General features: G+C 45.7%; 1 protein-coding gene and 1 long non-coding RNA gene across 3 annotated transcripts in view; one reads left to right on the top strand and one right to left on the bottom strand.

Annotated features, from left to right (window-relative positions):
- Positions 1-1266: 1266 nt before the first annotated feature.
- LOC140486522 (uncharacterized) lies at positions 1267-16179 on the bottom strand. Its single transcript, XR_011962625.1, has 3 exons — positions 16053-16179; positions 4350-4415; positions 1267-3777 (listed from the first exon to the last, which is right to left on the bottom strand). It is a non-coding gene; the product is annotated as an uncharacterized lncRNA (long non-coding RNA).
- Positions 12347-20429, top strand: part of LOC140486521 (splicing regulator RBM11-like) — a 20116-nt gene continuing 12033 nt past the window's right edge. For both annotated transcript variants that reach the window (XR_011962624.1, XM_072585776.1), the window contains exon 1: positions 12347-12563. Coding sequence is in view for 1 of the 2 variants with exons in the window: in XM_072585776.1 (XP_072441877.1) it covers positions 12471-12563 (93 nt within the window). In the remaining variant the exon portion in view is untranslated. The remainder of the gene's footprint in view (positions 12564-20429) is intronic.

Raw genomic sequence — 20429 nt, 5'->3', positions numbered from 1 at the left:
AAAGGTTGGAAAATAGGATTAGAATAGGAATAGGTGGGCAGCAAGGTGGCACAATGGTTAGCACAGCTGCCTCACAGCGCCAGAGACCCGGGTTCAATTCCCGCCTCAGGCGACTGTGTGGAGTTTGCACATTCTCCCTGTGTCTGCGTGGGTTTCCTCCAGGTGCTCTGGTTTCCTCCCATAGGTGAATTTGGCATGCTAAATTGCCTGTAGTGTTAGGTGTAGGGGAATGGGTCTGGGTGGGTGCGCTTCAGCGAGTCGGTGTGGACTTGTTGGGCCGAAGGGCCTGTTTCCACACTGTAAGTAATCTAATACATAACCAGAATGGACATGCTGTAAAACCTCTATTGCAACATAATATCCAAGAATTAAACTTAATCTCCAAGACGATGATACAAGGAACACATCCAGGAGGAAAACTCCCAGGAGTATGCTGTTGTGTGAGGGCTTTGGGATCCTGCAGCAACTTTGCGATGATGTCATGGAGCTACACCTCACTGGGCTTAAATAGCACGGTGTGTGTGGAGCCAAGAGAGAAACACATGGAGAGCTGGTCAGAAGTCTGAAGTCTAACTGTGAATGTTCAAAACACATGCACAGAAGCATGTGGAGTAGACCCACAAGCATGAGCCAGTAGGGTTTATGGAACAGTCTTTCAACAATTCAATTGGAAAGTGTGCAGAAATGATTTATGTTATCAGGACTGAAGGGTTTGAGCTATCAGGAGAGGCTCGATGGGCTGGGACTTTGTTCCCTGGAGCATCGGAGGTTGAGGAGTGACCTTGTGGAGGTTTTATAAAATCATGAGAGGCATGGATAAGGTGAATAGCAAAGGTCTTATCCCTGGCATTTGGGAGTTGAAAACTAGAGAGCATAAGTTTAAGATGAGAAGGGAAAGATTTAAAAGTGACTTGAGAGACAATCTTTTCATGCAGAGGATGCATAAATGGAATAAACTAACAGAGGAAGTGGTAGAGGGAGGTATAGTTACAACATTTAAAAGACATTTAGACAGCTATGCGAATAGCAAAGGTTTAGAGGGATATGGGACAAAAGCAGGCAAATGGGTCTAGTTAGGTTTGGGAAACTTGTCAATAATGAGAAATTAGACTGAAGGGTCTGTTTCCGTGCTGTATGACTCTATAAGATGATTAGAGCTACATCAATGATATATCTCTGAATGCCACGTATTGTAACATTAACTTTAATCTGTAATACACAGTCGGATATAGAAGCCTAGGTCTGAAGACAGTTCTTGATCTTGCTTTCTCCCTGTCCGGTCTGCCTTGAAACCAAACCCGTGGATGTGACATAAAAACCCAAGATAAAAACAACACTTCCTCCTTTCATTCCCTTTGCATTCAGAAACATTTTAATGGTGTAAAGATTGATAGATTTGTTGGAAGCAGATCTCATAACAAAGGCATCCAGGAATCTTCCCACCCTAACTTGGTAACTCAAGCTGTTGCTGCAATTTTAGATTAGATTAGATTAGATTAGATTCCCTACTGTGTGGAAACAGGCCCTTCGGCCCAACAAGTCCACCCTGACCCTCTGAAGAGTAACCCACCCAGACCCATTTCCCTCTGACTAATGCATCTAACACTACGGGCAATTTAGCATGGCCAATTCTGACCTGCACATCTTTGGACTGTGGGAGGAAACCGGCGCACCCGGAGGAAACCCACACAGACACGGGGAGACTGTGCAGATTTGTCTATGGTTTTTGATCCTTGTGCATCTCAGCATTAAAAGATACAGCTCAAACCACATTAAGCAAATCAGTCCTCACTCTTTTATATTCTTCATCAACTTAGCTACACCACGACTGAAAATAAATGGCACTTTAGTCATTTTATTAAATAATCAATCGATTAAATAACAACTGCCATTACTGCTCCACAACCCTGAGTCTCCATGAGATATCCTGTTTGAAGTACTTCACAGTTAAACCCCCAAAGTGCTTCATTCCTTTCTTTCGATGGTCCAATTGTCAATGGTAATTCGTACTTACTGGTCTAATATGTGACCAACTCAACCCATTTCATGGTGGGCGACAATGAGTTCAGTAAGGGCGAGGCTAAATGAGAATGAATTTATCAGGGTCCCTTCTGAGATGATTCTGTCATGTGTTTCAACAGAAACTTACAGTTATATAGCCACCCCAATATAGAAAAGCATCCCAAGACATATGCGAGTGGGTCAACAAGCATAACTCAGTGCTGAGCCACAGAAGGAGACATTGGTACGGGAACCATGAGGTTAGAATCTGTAACAATGTGGAAACAGGCTGTTCGGCCCATCAAGTTTACACTGACCCTCCAACAAGTGTCTCACCCAGCCCCAGTTCCATAGCCCTGCATTTCCCATGGTAAATCCATCTACCCGCACATCATTGAACTATGGGAGAAAACCCTACAGACCCAGGGACAATCGCACATAGAATAGTAAAGCACAGGCCCTTCGGCCCTCGATGTCGTGCCAGCCTTTTATCCTACAATGCGCAAACTCCTCACACACAGTCATCCAAGGGTGGAATCGAAACCAGCTCCCTGGCACTGTGAGGCAGCAGTGCTAACCACTCTGTCACTGTGTCACCCAGTGGCTGAAATGCCACCCTTGGTCGAAGTGACTCGCTTTGAGGAGGTTCTTCCCCTGAGAGGATCAGGGAAGGAACTCCAACCTTCAGGAGACCAGGCAGCTGAAGACATGAGTGCCAGTGGCAAAATGAGGAAAATCAAGGACGGGCCAGAGGCTGGTATTGGGGAAGTGCATATCTGATAAGGGTGTATCCACTTAGAGCCACATTACAGTCTGGATGGACATGAAAAAAAGCCCTTCGGCCCATCGAGTCTGCGCCATCAAAAACAAGAACTTAACTATTCTGATCCCACTTTCCAGCTCTCGGTGCATGGCCTTGTATGGCTTGGCATTGCAAGTGACATATGCCAGAGGTTATGGGGTTTATGGTTCTACCACCCTTACAGGCAGTGAGTTCCAGATCCCCACCACCTTCTTGATGACTGAATGTGCAAAACAACAGAAACCATTCACTCTTTCATAGCATATCACTGGTGAGGCTCCTCTCTAATTGCCTGATTGAAGGACAGTTAAGGGTCAATCCCATTGATGTGGGTCTGGAGTCACATGGAGGTCAGACCAGAGAAGGATGGCAGACTTCTTTCCCTAAAGGACATTAATGATCTCTTTGAAACACATACGATTCTTAAGGGGTTTGACAGGGGAAGTGCTGAGAGGATGCTTCCCCTCAGGGCTGAGTCAAGGACCAGAGGGCACAGTCTCAGAATAAAAGGGCATCAATTTAAGACTGAGATGAGGAGGAAATTCTTCTCTCAGAGAGTTGTGAGTCTTTGGAACTCCTTTTACAGAGAGCTGTGGGGTCAGAACCCTTGTGTATATTTAAGGCTGAGGTAGAGAGATTCTTGATCAGACAGGGAATTAAGGGTAATGGGGAAAGGGCCAAGAAGGTGGATGTCAGCAATGTGGATCAGCCATGATCCTGTCGAGTAGTGGAGCTGGCTCGAGGGGCCGAATGGCCTGCTTCTGTTCCCACTTCTTATGGTTTTGTGGAGCTACATGTAGGTCAGATCAGGTAAGATGACAGATGTCCTTCCCAAAAGAACACTAACCATCCAGATGAATTTTTATAATTGAAGGCAGTTTCATTCCAGTATAGAAAGCTCTTCCAGCGCATGGGGGGGTGGTCAGGTGATGTATCCTTCCTATTTGAAGCAAAGAACTGCAGATGCTGGAAATCTGAAACAAAAATCAAACCATGGGCTCTGGATCATTAACTGAATAACAGCACCACTATACCATTACATCACCCCAAAACAACTGAGAACCTTAGAGGCCAATACAAACACCTTTCATAGTGATTAGAAATTGCAGGGCTTGGGAGAAAGGGCAGCAGGAGAGGAAAACCAGGTTCAATTACTCTTGTAGCGAGCGCACATTTGACTGATGGGCTAAACAGAGGAGTGGACGGGTGCTATGATATTGTCACTGGGTGAGCATTCTAAACAGAAGCGGGTCTGGAGTCACACTCAGGTCAGACCAGAGAAGGATGGCAGATTTCCTTCCCTGAAGAACATTAATGATCTCTTTGAAACACGGCTTTTGCCCGAAACATTGATTGTCCTGCTCCTCGGATGCTGCCTGACCTGCTGTGCTTTTCCAGCACTACTCTAATCTTGAGCATTCTATACACCAAGGCGACCAGGGGATCCTGATTTCAATCCCAGTGTGGAATTGAATTGCTTTTTAAATGTGGTATTGAAATTCTAATGATAACCATGTGATCATTGTTGATTATTATAAAAACCCACCTAGTTCACTCAAGTCCTTTTGGGAGGTTAACTGTGTGGGTATCCTCCAGATGCTCCGGTTCCCTCCTGCAGCCGAAAGATAGGTACAGCGATGAACCTTCCAGCTCATCCAAAAGGTGGGTACAATTACAACATTTAACAGACATTTAGATCATGCATGAATAGGAAAAGTTTAGAGGCCAGGAGCAGACAGGCAGGTCCAGTTTAGTTTGGGATTATGATCAGCATGGACTGGTTGGACTAAAGGGTCTGCTTCCATGCTGTATGACCCGATGTGCAGGTTCAGTGAATTGGCCACGATAAATGTTGTGTCCAGGATGTGCAAATGAGATGGATTAGCCATGATAAATGCAGGGTTACGGGAATGGGGTGAGTTGGATGGTATGATCTTCATAGGGTCAGTGCAGATTCAATGGGCCGAATGGCCGAAAATCTTCACTGTAGGGATTTTATGATTCTAAATTGCCATCTTTACCCAGACTGGCTTACACGTGACTCCAGAGTCACAGCGATGTGGTTGATTCTTAACAGTAGGTTATTCAGTTGTATAAAACCGATTAAAAAGCCTCCAAAAAGGATCGAAGCTGGATGGTTCATCCAGCATCAACCTCGGTTCCAGAAAAGACAGGAGCAGAAACAGCCCTGTTGACCCTGTAAAAATCCCCCTTACTAAGATCTGGGGGGCTAGTGCCAACTTTGGGAGAGCTGTCTCACAGACTAGTCAAGCAACAGCCTGACACAGTCATACTCACGGAATCATACCTTACAGACAATGTCCTAGACACCACCATCACCACCGCTGGATATATCCTGCCCCACCGACAGGACAGACTCAGAAGTGGTCTCACTGCATTCCTGAAGAAGGGTTTAATCCTGAAACGTGAATTCCACTGCCTCTCGGATGCTGCTTGACTGGCAGTGCTTTTCGAGTGTCACACTTTTCGACTCAGGTTAAACATGGACAAGTAAACCTGGTGATTGACAAGTGGTGTGACCAAGCCCCCAGAGGAGCATTCTTGTGAACATCCTTTGAACTGCCTCCAATGAAATGATACCTGTCCTCTAATGACAGTTGACCCACGGGTTGGGAATGCTTCACTTCTCCAGTAGTTTATAGAGTCCTCACCTTCCAGTGGCCCACGGTTGTTCGGATCTCTCCACCCTACAGTCAGTGCCCCCCAAATCCTAAAGCTGACTTGGCTTTCCCAATGTTGCACTGTGAGCCCCTCCAATGAGGCCATTCATTGCCAATTAACCACGTGTGCAGCCCTCCAGGTACTGCAGCCCCTGTCAGCTTGGAGTACTTCAGCTCCTTGAGTGTTGAGACCTCCTGGCTCAGCACTCCCTGCTGCCTGGAGTCAAGGTAACACCATCATAATCTTACCAGACCGCCATAGGGTGGCTCCCTCATCAGAGAGAGACGACTGGTGGTAGTTTAACCTCAGGGGAGGGCTGAGTTTAACCTGAGTACACCTTGATCAGTGCAGGAATTGAACCCTTGCTGTTTGTGTCACTTTGCATTGTAAATTAGCTATTTGGCTAACTGAGGTTATCTACTCTGTTAAACACATCTGCATCTTCCATCCAGCGCCCCTGTCAGATAGGAGTACTTTGCTCACTGAGTCTGGATGGGTATATGAACAGGAAGGGTTTAGAGGGATATGGGCCAAGTGCTGGCAAATGGGCTTAGATTAGTTTAGGGAATGTGGACAAGTTGGACTGAAGGGTCTGTACACCTCCATGACTCTGAGTGTTGATACCTCTTACTCAGAACACCTCCAGCTGCCTGGGAGTATGTCACTGCGTGAACCATGTGCCCAATCTCTGTTGACAGTGGCCCATCTGAACATGACTATTCCATCCCAGTTAAACACTAAGGCTCCAGTCCTGAGGAAGGGTAACACCCGAAACATTGACTTCTCCCCCTCCTGATGCTGTCTGGCCTGCTGGGTTCTTCCAGCCTCCTGCTGGTCTACTTTGGATTCCAGCATCTGCAGTGTTATTTGTCTCGAAACAAGGCTGCCCAGGCTGGCTCTGACCATGAGGTGGCACGGTGGCTCAGTGGTTAGCACTGCAGCCTCACAGAGCCAGGGTCCCAGGTTTGATTCCAACCTCACGTTGTCTGCGTACAAGCAAAAGAGGTAGAGTTAGTAAGTTTGCAGCTGACACCAACATTGGAGGTGTAGCGGACAGTGAAGAGGGTTACCTCAGATTACAACAGGATCTTGACCAGATGGGCCAATGGGCTGAGAAGTGGCAGATGGAGTTTAATTCAGATAAACGCGCGGTGCTGCATTTTGGGAAAGCAAATCTTAGCAGGACTTATACACTTAATGGTAAGGTCCTCGGGAGTGTTGCTGAACAAAGAGACTTGAGGCAGAAATTCAGGGAGCTAGGATGGTAGTTTAGAGCTAGGACAAACCGAGTTGTTGTCTCTGGTTTGCTGCACATGCCATGTGCTAGTGAGGTGAGGAGTAGGGAGAGAAAGGAGTTGAATACGTGGTTACAGGGATGGTGCAGGAGGGAAGGTTTCGGGTTTTTGGGTAACTGGAGCTCTTTCTGGGGTAGGTGGGCCCTCTACAAGCAGGATGGTCTTCATCTTAACCAGAGGGGTACCAATATCCCTGGGTGGGAAATTCGCTAAAGCTATTAAGGTGGATTTAAACTAATACAGCAGGGGGATGGGAACCAAAATTGTAGGACAGGTACAGAAGAGGATGAGAGTAGGGAGTTCCTAAATCAAGTATCTGACACTGGCAAGCGAGAACCTGGTTTGAAGTGTGTGTACTTCAACGTGAGGAGCATCCGAAATAAAGTGGGTGAACTGGCAGCGTGGGTTGGTACCTGGGACGTCAATGTTGTGGCCATTACGGTGACATGGATAGAGCAGGGACAGGAATGGCTGTTGCAGGTTCCAGGATTCAGATGTTTCAGTAAGGACAGAGAAGATGGTAAAAGAGGGGGAGGTGTGGCATTGTTGATCAGGGACAATATTACAGTTGTAGAAAGAATGTTTGGGGACTCATTAACTGAGGTAGTATGGGCTGAGGTTAGAAACAGGAAAGGAGAAGTCACCATGCTGGGAGTTTTCTATAGGCCTCCGAATAGTCCCAGAGATGTTGTGGAAAGGATAGCAAAGATGATTCTCGATAGGAGTGAGAGGGGCAGGGTAGTTGTCATGGGGGATTTCAACTATCCAAATATTGACTGGGATCACTACAGTACAAGTACTATAGATGGGTCAGTTTTTGTCCAGTGTGTGCAGGAGGGCTTCCTGACACAGTATGTAGACAGGCCTACAAGGGGCAATGCCACTTTAGATTTAGTACTGGGTAACGAGTCTGGCCAGGTGTTAGAGTTGGAAGTAGGTGAGCACTTTGGGGACAGCGATCACAATTCTGTCAGGTTTACTTTAGTGATGGAAAGGGATAGGTGTACTCCACCGAGCAAGAGTTACAGCTGGGGGAAGGGAAATTACGATGCAATTAGGAAAGATTTAGGAAGCGTAGAATGGGGAAGGAAACTGCAGGGGATGAGCACATTAAAAATGTGGAGCTTATTCAAGGAAAAGCTCCTGTGTGTCCTAGATAAGTATGTACCTGTCAGGCAGGGAGGAAGATACAGAACGCGTGAGCCGTGGTTTACTAAGGAAGTGGAATCCCTGGTCAAGAAGAAGAAGATGGCTTATGTTAAGACAAAATATGAAAACTCAGTTAGGGGGCTTGAGGGTTACAAGGAAGTCAGGAAAGACCTAAAAAGAGAGCTCAGAAGAGCCAGGAGGAGACATGAGAAGTTGTTGGCGGATAGGATCAGGGTTAACCCTAAGGCTTTCCATAGGTATGTCAGGAATAAAAGAATTATGAGAGTTAAATTAGGGCCAATCAAGGATAATAGTGGGAAGTTGTGTGTGGAGTCAGAGGAGATAGGGGAAGCACTAAATAAATATTTTTCGACAGTATTCACTATAGAAAATGAAAATGTTGGCGAGGAAGATACAGAGATACTTGCATCTAGGCGAGAAGAGATTGAGGTTCACAAGGAAGAGGTATGAGAAATACTGCAGAGTGTGAAAATAGACAAGTCCCCTGAGCCGGATGGGATCTATCCTCGGATCCTCTGGGAAGCAAGGGAAGAGATTGCTGAGCCTTTGGTATTGATCTTCAAAGCATCGTTGTCTCCAGGAATAGTGCCTGAGGACTGGAGGATAGCAAATGTGGTTCCCTTGTTCAAAAAGGGTAGTAGAGACAACCCTGGTAATTACAGACCAGTGAGTCTCACTTCAGTTGGTGGTAAAGTGTTGGAAAAGGTTATAAGAGATAGGATTTAGAACCATCTAGAAAAGAATAATCTGATCAGGGACAGTCAGCACGGTTTTGTGAAGGGTAGGTCGTGCCTAACGAATCTTATTGAGTTTTTTTGACAGTGACCAAACAGGTAGATGAGAGTAAACTGGTTGATGTGGTGTATATGGATTTCAGCAAGGCGTTCGATAAGGTTCCCCACAGTAGGCTATTGTACAAAATGTTGAGGAATGGGATTGTGGGAGACATAGTTTGGATCAGTAATTGGCTCACTGAAAGAAAACAAGAGGGTTGTAGTTGATGGAACATGTTCATCTTGGTGACCAGTTACTAGCGGCGTACCGCAAGGGTCGGTGTTGGGTCCACTGCTGTTCGTCATTTTTCTAAATGACCTGGATGAGGGCTTAGAAGGGTGGGTTAGTAAATTTGCAGACGACACTAAGGTCGGTGGAGTTGTGGATAGTGACGAAGGATGTAGTAGGTTGCAGAGAGACATAGATAGGATGCAGGGCTAGACTGAGAGGTGGCAAATGGAGTTTAATGTGGACAAGTGTGATACACTTTGGATGGAGTAATCGGAATGCAAAGTACTGGGCTAATGGTAAGATTCTTGGGAGTGCAAATGAGCAGAGAGATCTCAGTGTCCATGTACACAGATCCTTGAAAGTTGCCACCCAGGTTGACAGGGTTGTTAAGAAGGCATACAGTGTTTTGGCCTTTATTAATAGAGGGATTGAGTTCCGGAACCAGGAGGTTATGCTGCAGCTGTACAAAGCTCTGGTACGGCCACACTTGGAGTATTGTGTACAGTTCTGGTCACCGTATTATAAGAAGGATGTGGAAGCTTAGGAAAGGGTGCAGAGGAGATTTACTAGGATGTTGCCTGGTATGGAAGGAATGTCTTACGAGGAAAGGCTGAGGGCCTTGAGGCTGTTCTTGTTAGAGAGAAGAAGGTTGAGAGGTGACTTAATAGAGACATACAAGATAATCAGAGGGTTAGATAGGGTGGACAGGGAGAGCCTTTTTCCAAGTATGGGGACGGCAAACACGAGGGGACACAACTTTAAATTGAGGGGAGATATGTATAAGAGAGATGTCAGAGGTAGTTTCTTTACTCAGAGAGTAGTAAGGGTATGGAATGCTTTGCCTGCAACGGTAGTAGATTCACCAAGTTTAAGTGCATTTAAGTCATCATTGGACAGGCATATGGACGTACATGGAGTGGTGTAGGTTAGATGGGCTTCAGATTAGTATGACAGGGCGGCGCAACATCGAGGGCCGAAGGGCCTGTACTGCGCTGTAATGTTCTATGTTCGATAAAGGGACTTTGGAGTGCAGATGGAGTCGCAGGTAGATAGGATAGTGAAGAAGGCATTTGGTATGCTTTCCTATATTGGCCAGAGTATTGAGTACAGGAGTTGGGAGGCGGCTGTACAGGACATTGGTTAGGCCACTGTTGGAATATTGTGTGCAATTCTGGTCTCCTTCCTATCGGAAAGATGTTGTGAAACTTGAAAGGGTTCAGAAAAGATTGACAAGGATGTTGCCAGGATTGGAGGATTTGAGCTACAGGGAGAGGCTGAATAGGCTGGGGCTGTTTTCCCTGGAGCATCGGAGGCTGACCTTATAGAGGGGCATGGATAGGGTGAATAGACCAAGTCTTTTCCCTGGGGTCGGGGAGTCCAGAACTAGAGGACATAGGTTTAGGGTGAGAGGGGAAAGATATAAAAGAGACCTAAGGGGCAACACTTTCACACAGAGGGTGGTACGTGTATGGAATGAGCTGCCTGAGGAAGTGGTGGAGGCTGGTACAATTGCAACATTTAAGAGGCATTTGGATGGGTACATGAATACGAAGGGTTTGGAGGGATATGGGCCGGGTGCTGGCAGGTGGGACTAGGTTGGTTTGGGATATCTGGTCAGCATGGACGGATTGGACCGAAGGGTCTGTTTCCATGCTGTACATCTCTATGACTCTATGACTCCAGTTTCCTCCCACATTCCAAAGATGTGCAGGTGAAGTGGCCATGCTAAATTGTTCATAGTTGTTAGGTGCATTAGTCAGAGGCACAGGGTTACTCTTCGGAGTGTCGGTGTGGTCTTGTTGGGCCGAATGGCCTGTTTCCACACTGTGGGGAATCTAATCTAACAATGAACCTCCACATGCAGTGCCCCCTCTCGCTCCAATACCTATAACAGGTACATTCAAACCCACCCTTCACCACTGGGGCAACTTGTGCCAGCTCAGAGTACTCCACACTCTGGGTCCTCCCGCTACACTGCCCCCTACCAGTGGGAGTACTCCACACTCTGGGTCCTCCCACTACACTGCCCCCTACCAGTGGGAGTACACCACACTCTGGGTCCTCCCGCTACACTGCCCCCTACCAGTGGGAGTACACCACACTCTGGGTCCTCCCGCTACACTGCCCCCTACCAGTGGGAGTACTCCACACTCTGGGTCCTCCCGCTACACTGCCCCCCTACCAGTGGGAATACTCCACACTCTGGGTCCTCCCGCTACACTGCCCCCCTACCAGTGGGAGTACACCACACTCTGGGTCCTCCTGATGCACTGTCCCCTACCAGAAGGAGTACATCATACACTGAGTCCTCCCATTGCAGCGCCTCACTGTGGCCTGGAGGTCTCCACTGGGGTCACACATCTGAGGAGCAGGAAAATCAACGTTTCGGGCAAAATCCCTTCCTCAGGAATAGAGGTCAGGATGCTGCCTGACCTGCTGTACCACTCTAATCTAGACTCTGGTTTCCACCATCTGCAGTCCTTGTTTTTATCTCGGTTTCCACTGGATCCCATTCCTATAGCGCCCCCACTGTAATCAGGAGGTCTCTATTGGGATCCTCTTGTTGGAGTGCGATCACATGGCCCGGAGGTCTCCATTCAAGTCCTCCACCTGCAGTGCCCCCATATGGCCTGGAGGTCTCCATTCAAGTCCTCCAGCTCCTTTGCCCCCATATGGCCCGGAGGTCTCTGCTGGGAGTCCTCCACCTTGCAGCGGCCCCTATCTGGCCAGGAGGTCACCACTCGCGTCCTGCGGCTGCAGCCCCCCCTTGTGGCCCGGAGGTCTCCGCCAGTGTCCTCCAGTGCAGCTCCCCTTTGTGGCCCGGAGGTCTCTGCTGGGGCCATCCACTCTCATCTCCCTCTTGTGGCCCGGAGGTCTTTGCTGGCGGCCCTCCACCTGCAGCTCTCCCTTGTGGCCCGGAGGTCTCTGCTGGGGCCATCCACTCTCATCTCCCTCTTGTGGCCCGGAGGTCTTTGCTGGCGGCCCTCCACCCGTAGCTCCCCCTTGTGGCCCGGAGGTCTCTGCTGGGGGTCCTCCACCTGCATCTCCCCGTTGTGGCCCGGAGGACTCTGCTGGGGGGCCTCCACCAGCAGCTCCCCCTTGTGGCCTGGAGGAGTATGCTGGGGGGCCTCCACCTACAGCTCCCCCTTGAGGCCCGGAGGACTCTGCTGGGGGAGCCTCCACCTGCAGCTCCCCCTTGTGGCCCGGAGGTCTCCACTGAAGCCCTCCAGCTGCACCTCCCCCTTGTGGCCCGGAGGTCTCTGCTGGGGGCCCTCCACTCGCAGCTCCCCCTCGTGGCCCGGAGGTCTCCACTGAAGCCCTCCAGCTGCAGCTCCCCCTTGTGGCCCGGAGGTCTCTGCTGGGGGCCCTCCACTCGCAGCTCCCCCTCGTGGCCCGGAGGTCTCCACTGAGGTCCTCCAGCTGCAGCAGCCGCTCGGGGCCGATGGCGGCGCGGCCTCGGGCCGGGGATTGATGTTCGCCTGGAGGGAGAGTGAAGGCGGCCCGGGGCCGGGGCCATGAGTAAACAGGAGGAGGCGGACAGGACAATCTTCGTGGGGAATCTGGACAGTAACACCCGGGAGGAGATTCTGTTCGAGCTCTTTCTGCAGGTACACGGCCCGGTTCAAAACAAAAATAAATAAATACTCGAGAAATAAATCGCGGGAGAATAAAACAAACAGGGAATGGGCAGGAATCTAAACCCCTGCTCAGAACATTCCCTAATATCCCAGAAATCTCCTGTTAAAATATCCCAGAAATTACCACACAATGTCCCTCAAAATACACCTGAAAATATCCCTTAATGTCCCTCAAAATACACCTGAAAATATCCCTTAATGTCCCTCAAAATACAGCTGAAAATATCTCTTAATGTCCCTCAAAATACTCCTGAAAATATCCCTTAATGTCCCTCAAAATACACCTGAAAATATCCCTTAATGTTCCTCAAAATACTCCTGAAAATATCCCTTAATGTTCCTCAAAATACTCCTGAAAATATCCCTTAATGTTCCTCAAAATACACCTGAAAATATCCCTTAATGTCCCTCAAAATACTCCTGAAAATATCCCTTAATGTTCCTCAAAATACACCTGAAAATATCCCTTAATGTCCCTCAAAATACTCCTGAAAATATCCCTTAATGTTCCTCAAAATACTCCTGAAAATATCCCTTAATGTTCCTCAAAATACTCCTGAAAATATCCCTTAATGTTCCTCAAAATACACCTGAAAATATCCCTTAATGTCCCTCAAAATACACCTGAAAATATCCCTTAATGTTCCTCAAAATACTCCTGAAAATATCCCTTAATGTTCCTCAAAATACACCTGAAAATATCCCTTAATGTTCCTCAAAATACACCTGAAAATATCCCTTAATGTTCCTCAAAATACACCTGAAAATATCCCTTAATGTTCCTCAAAATACACCTGAAAATATCCCTTAATGTCCCTCAAAATACTCCTGAAAATATCCCTTAATGTCCCTCAAAATACACCTGAAAATATCCCTTAATGTTCCTCAAAATACACCTGAAAATATCCCTTAATATCCCTCAAAATACACCTGAAAATATCCCTTAATGTCCCTCAAAATACACCTGAAAATATCCCTTAATGTCCCTCAAAATACAGCTGAAAATATCTCTTAATGTCCCTCAAAATACTCCTGAAAATATCCCTTAATGTTCCTCAAAATACTCCTGAAAATATCCCTTAATGTCCCTCAAAATACACCTGAAAATATCCCTTAATGTCCCTCAAAATACTCCTGAAAATATCCCTTAATGTCCCTCAAAATACACCTGAAAATATCCCTTAATGTTCCTCAAAATACTCCTGAAAATATCCCTTAATGTTCCTTAAAATACACCTGAAAATATCCCTTAATATCCCTCAAAATACACCTGAAAATATCCCTTAATGTCCCTCAAAATACAGCTGAAAATATCTCTTAATGTCCCTCAAAATACTCCTGAAAATATCCCTTAATGTTCCTCAAAATACAGCTGAAAATATCCCTTAATGTCCCTCAAAATACTCCTGAAAATATCCCTTAATGTTCCTCAAAATACACCTGAAAATATCCCTTAATGTCCCTCAAAATACAGCTGAAAATATCCCTTAATGTTCCTCAAAATACACCTGAAAATATCCCTTAATGTCCCTCAAAATACTCCTGAAAATATCCCTTAATGTCCCTCAAAATACTCCTGAAAATATCCCTTAATGTTCCTCAAAATACACCTGAAAATATCCCTTAATGTTCCTCAAAATACAGCTGAAAATATCCCTTAATGTCCCTCAAAATACAGCTGAAAATATCCCTTAATGTCCCTCAAAATACTCCTGAAAATATCCCTTAATGTCCCTCAAAATACAGCTGAAAATATCCCTTAATGTCCCTCAAAATACTCCTGAAAATATCCCTTAATGTTCCTCAAAATACACCTGAAAATATCCCTTAATGTTCCTTAAAATACAGCTGAAAATATCCCTTAATGTTCCTTAAAATACACCTGAAAATATCCCTTAATGTCCCTCAAAATACACCTGAAAATATCCCTTAATGTCCCTCAAAATACACCTGAAAATATCCCTTAATGTCCTGCAAAATACAGCTGAAAATATCCCTTAATGTTCCTCAAAATACTCCTGAAAATATCCCTTAATGTCCTGCAAAATACACCTGAAAATATCCCTTAATGTCCCTTAAAATACTCCTGAAAATATCCCTTAATGTCCCTCAAAATACACCTGAAAATATCCCTTAATGTTCCTTAAAATACACCTGAAAATATCCCTTAATGTCCCTCAAAATACTCCTGAAAATATCCCTTAATGTCCCTCAAAATACTCCTGAAAATATCCCTTAATGTCCCTCAAAATACTCCTGAAAATAGCCCTTAATGTTCCTCAAAATACACCTGAAAATATCCCTTAATGTTCCTCAAAATACACCTGAAAATATCCCTTAATGTTCCTCAAAATACACCTGAAAATATCCCTTAATGTTCCTCAAAATACACCTGAAAATATCCCTTAATGTCCCTCAAAATACTCCTGAAAATATCCCTTAATGTCCCTCAAAATACAGCTGAAAATATCCCTTAATGTCCCTCAAAATACACCTGAAAATATCCCTTAATGTCCCTCAAAATACTCCTGAAAATATCCCTTAACGTCCCTCAAAATACTCCTGAAAATATCCCTTAATGTTCCTCAAAATACACCTGAAAATATCCCTTAATGTTCCTCAAAATACACCTGAAAATATCCCTTAATGTCCCTTAAAATACTCCTGAAAATATCCCTTAATGTCCCTCAAAATACTCCTGAAAATATCCCTTAACGTCCCTCAAAATACTCCTGAAAATATCCCTTAACGTTCCTCAAAATACACCTGAATATATCCCTTAATGTTCCTCAAAATACACCTGAAAATATCCCTTAATGTCCCTTAAAATACTCCTGAAAATATCCCTTAATGTCCCTCAAAATACACCTGAAAATATCCCTTAATGTCCCTCAAAATACACCTGAAAATATCCCTTAATGTCCCTCAAAATACTCCTGAAAATATCCCTTAATGTCCCTCAAAATACACCTGAAAATATCCCTTAACGTTCCTTAAAATACTCCTGAAAATATCCCTTAATGTCCTGCAAAATGCCCCTGAACGTATCCTTTAGTGTTCCTTAATTACCTCTCAATGTACCTCTTTCAAGTCCCTGAAAATCCTCATGAAAACATTCCTTCATGTCCCTTAAAATACTGAAAATATCCCTTAATGTATCTCAAAATACCTCTGAAAATATCCCTCAAAATACTGCTGAAAATACTCATGAAAATACTCCTGACAGGGTTCCTCAATGTCTCTCAGAATACCCTTTAAACTATCTCTCAGAACACATCTCAAAATATCCCTGTGAATTGCTCTGAAAATACCCCTAAGAATGTCCCAGAAAATATGAAAGTACCCCTGTGAAAACTCTAAGACGTACCACGAGTAAAAGTCTAAAGAACTGCTGTAAATCAGAAACAAACTGAGTTTGACCAAATATTTACTAAAACCTGTTTCCACGGCCAGACTCACCCCATGTGGATTCCAGGTAAAAACAATGACTGCAGATGCTGGAAACCAGATTCTGGATTAGTGGTGCTGGAAGAGCACAGCAGTTCAGGCAGCATCCAACGAGCAGCGAAATCGACGTTTCGGGCAATAGCCCTTCATCAGGAATAAAGGCAGGGAGCCTGAAGGGTGGAGAGATAAGCTAGAGGAGGGTGGGGGTGGGGAGAAAGTAGCATAGAGTACAATGGGTGAGTGAGGGAGGGGATGAAAGTGATAGGTCAGGGAGGAGAGGGTGGAGTGGATAGGTGGAAAAGGAGATAGGCAGGTAGGACAAGTCCGGACAAGTCATGGGGACAGCTACTGAGCTGGAAGTTTAGAACTAGGGTGAGGTGGTGGAAGGGGAAATGAGGAAACTGTTGAAGTCCACATTGATGCCCTGGGGTTGAAGTGTTCCGAGGCGGAAGATGAGGCGTTCTTCCTCCAGGCGTCTGGTGGTGAGGGAGCGGCGGTGAAGGAGGCCCAGGACCTCCATGTCCTTGGCAGAGTGGGAGGGGGAGTTGAAATGTTGGACCACGGGGTGGTGTGGTTGATTGGTGCGGGTGTCCCGGAGCTGCTCCCTAAAGCGCTCTGCTAGGAGGTGCCCAGTCTCCCCAATGTAGAGGAGACCACATCGGGAGCAACGGATACAATAAATGATATTAGTGGATGTGCAAGTAAAACTTTGATGGATGTGGAAGGCTCCTTTAGGGCCTTGGATAGAGGTGAGGGAGGAGGTGTGGGCACAGGTTTTACAGTTCCTGCGGTGGCAGGGGAAAGTGCCAGAATGGGAGGGTGGGTTGTAGGGGGGTGTGGACTTGACCAGGTAGTCACGGAGGGAACGGTCTTTGCGGAAGGCGGAAAGGGGTGGGGAGGGAAATATATCCCTGGTGGTGGGGTCTTCTTCCAGCATCACTAATCCATGTGGATTCCAACTCAAGTTTCATCATTTGTATTTTCAATCAACCTAGGATCAAAGCCATCTACATCATGTTTAACGGGTTCTGAGGAAGGGTCACTCAACCCGAAACGTTAACTCTGATTTCTCTCCACAAATGCTGCCAGACCTGCTGAGCTTTTCCAGCAATTTCCGTTTTTGATTCCCCGAAAGCACCCTTGAATAACTCCAATACCACCAAGAACATCCCTGAATGCACCCCCAGAACACTGCTGAAAGTACCCAATGAGAATAGTCCTGTAGATACCAGTGAAAATATCCCACAGGATACTCCTTCATTTCCTCTGAAAATGCCCTTGAGAATATCCTTGAAAATACCCATCAAAATGCCTTTGGACCTAACCCTGAAAATATTCCTGATAACACTGCTTAATCACAATGAAGCCCAACCTGTAATATCTCCCAGATCCATCTGGGAATTTAAGTGACTTGGATAGGTGTGTGGATGTTAGTGAAATGAAGGGTATGTAGGTTAGTTTGACCTTCCAGTAGGATAAAAAGTTGGCACAACATCAAGGGTTGAAGGGCCTGTACTGTGCTGATCTGTACTGTTCTACATACTTTAAAAAAAGTCTTACCCAGAAAATCTAATTGCCTGAAGATCTATCTCCTGAAAATTGTCCCTCAGGAATTTTATTTGAAAAAAATTGGGGCAGCTCAGTGGTTATAGTCCAACAGGTTTATTTGGAAAGCACTCGTTCTTTCATGTGTAAATCCAAGGACACAGTTACATTCTCAAGTGAACTTTAACAATAGGTGCCACGTCATCTCAAGATTCTGCTTTGAAAGCGTGAGGTGCCCTGTGTGAGGCTGTCTGTGCCCCAATGTTCAGGCCGATTGTATTTCTAAGAAATGGATTTACAGAATCTTACATGAATTCATGCAGTTTTTGAGCAAAATAAAATATAATTCTGTAAATACAAATTCACCCCACAAACTTGTGCGTGTGTGTTTGGGGGGGGGGGGGGGGGGGTGGGAATAGGAGTGTTTGTGAGAGTGTATGTGTATGAGTGTGAGTGTAAAGGGGTGTAATTCTGTGAGAGGGTGCATGAGTGACTGTGTCTGTGTGAGCATATGAGAGAGAGCTTGTGTATGAGAGAGGGTCTGTGTGAGTGTATGGGTCTGTAGGAATGTGTGTGTGTGTGTGTGTGTGTGTGTGAGAGAGAGAGAGACAGACAGACAGAGAGCGTGTAGTGCAGTGGGGTCACCTGTGGTGTGACCTGAACCCAAGATCCTGGTTGAGGCCATCCTCATGGATACCGAATTTGGCTCAGTGGTTAGCACTGTTTCCTCACGCTACCAGGGAGCCAGGTTTGATTCCACCCTGGGAATTTGTGGAGTCTGTCTGGAGTTTGCACATTCTCCCTATGTCTGCCTGGGTTTCCTCTGGGTGCTTTGATTTACTCCCACAGTCCAAAGATGTGCAGGTTAGGTGGATTAGCCACAGCAAATACAGGGATGGGGTGGGTCTGGCTGAGGTACTATTCAGAGGGTCGGTGTGGACTCAATGGGCCCAATGGCGTGCTTCCACACTGTAGGTATTCTACAAAATATCTATAAAAAGAACTACTGCAACTTTTAATCTCCTGGAAAACCTTCAAACCCACTCATTAGTGAGAGTCAATTCTGAAATATTTCCATAAAATCTATCCATGAGAAATATCCCCAAAAAAAGTTCTTCCCCAAATATGAAGATGCCATCCACACCCCCTCCCACCAATGTCCATAAATCTACACCACATCATCTAGCCCAGGGGCTGCCATCGAAGTTGTGCCCCAGTATAATTTCTGTCATTCCGGTCTCCCTGTTATCGGAAGGATATTATTCAGCTGGAGAGCGTTCAGAAGAGGTTTACCAGGATGTTTCCAGGAATGCAGGGTTTGAGTTATAAAGAAAGGCTGGGACTTTTTTCACTGGAGTGTCGGAGGTTGAGGGGTGACCTTACCGAGGTTTATAAAATAATGATGGGTATAGATAAGGTGAGTGGCAAATGTCTTTTCCTTAGGGTAGGGGATTTCAAGACTAGGGGGAGTATTTTTAAGGTGAGATGAGAAAGATTTAAAAAGGATGCGAAGGACAAATTTTTTTTTACAGAGAGTGGTTTGTTTGTGGAATGAAGCTCCAGAGGAAGTAGTGGATGCCAGTGTGGTTACTACGTTGAGCAGCCATTTAGATAAGTACATGAATAGGAAATGTTTGGAGAGATATGGGCCAAGCGCAGGCAGGTGGGACTAGTTTTGTTGGGAATTATGGTCAGCATGGACTGGTTAGACCGAAGGGTCTGATTCCGTGCTGTATGACTGAGTCCCTCATTCCTTCCAGGGCCCACTCTGAAATACTCCTACCAAATGCATTCCAAAAATGCTCTCTTCTCCCAAATCTGAACCTGAAAATCTCCCCCAGACCTGAATTCCCTGAAAGTACCCTTGTGCCAACCCCACAAGTCCTAAGTAAATGTCACTCCCTTGAAAAGACTGCTCAAATGAACTTTCTTAAACACCCTCTGGAAAAAGCTGCTGGTCGGAGACTTGAACCCACGTCTGTGACAGCTATGCAGTTGTGATTGGCAAAAGTGCCATCAAACAATAAACCTCCAAACAAACAAAACTAAAGAACTGCAGAAGCTGGAAAGCAGAAACAAAAACAGGAATTGCTGGAAAATCTCAGCAGGTCTGGCAGCATCTGTGGAGAGAAAGCAGCATTAACATTTCGGGTTCAGTGACCTTCTTAAAAACAATTTTTCAAGCAATTTCTGTTTTGGTCTCTGATATCAAACAGTTTTTATTGTGCATGCTCCCTGCCTTCATTGCTGAGGGAAGGGCTTTTGCCCGAAACGTTGATTTTTCTGCTTCTCGGATGCTGCCTGACCTGCTGTGCTTTTCCAGCACCACTCTCTAATCTAAACTTTTATCGTGCATCGGGTGGCAGGGGTCTGGAATACATTGTTGTCCGAAAAGGCAGAATGTTCAGGGATTTGATGAGTATGGCACAAAGTGAACTGTTCTTTTTTTTTTGCCCCTTTTTTAAATCTCTCGATGGTCTCCTGCACCACAGAATTATTTCATTGCTGACTGAGCTCTCCAAATGAGCAGTCTACCTCGTCCCGTTCTCCCACCTTCTCTGTGTCACCCTGCACAACCTCCTTTTACGAGCAAAACATGTCTCTTGAGACCACAGAGAGTAGTAGGTGGGCAGCAGAGACGTTTTTAAGGAGAAGGTAGAAGATCACAGGTGAAAGGAAGAATTGTCTTGAGGGAGTTAGATGGAAAAGATTTGAAGATGGCTAAAAGCTAAGGTTTGAGTCTGTTGAGCTGAATTTCACATTTATTTACTACTGTATTAATTTAATAATTCTAAGTAAAATTCTTTTTCCTTCACAGAAGCTATGATGCTCAGCTCCCATTGC

The sequence above is a fragment of the Chiloscyllium punctatum genome, chromosome 15, assembly GCF_047496795.1.
Source record: "Chiloscyllium punctatum isolate Juve2018m chromosome 15, sChiPun1.3, whole genome shotgun sequence".
In the NCBI taxonomy this organism is placed as follows: Eukaryota; Metazoa; Chordata; class Chondrichthyes; order Orectolobiformes; family Hemiscylliidae; genus Chiloscyllium; species Chiloscyllium punctatum.
Note: the sequence above shows the minus strand (reverse complement) of the source record. Positions and strands in the feature narration are given on the sequence as shown.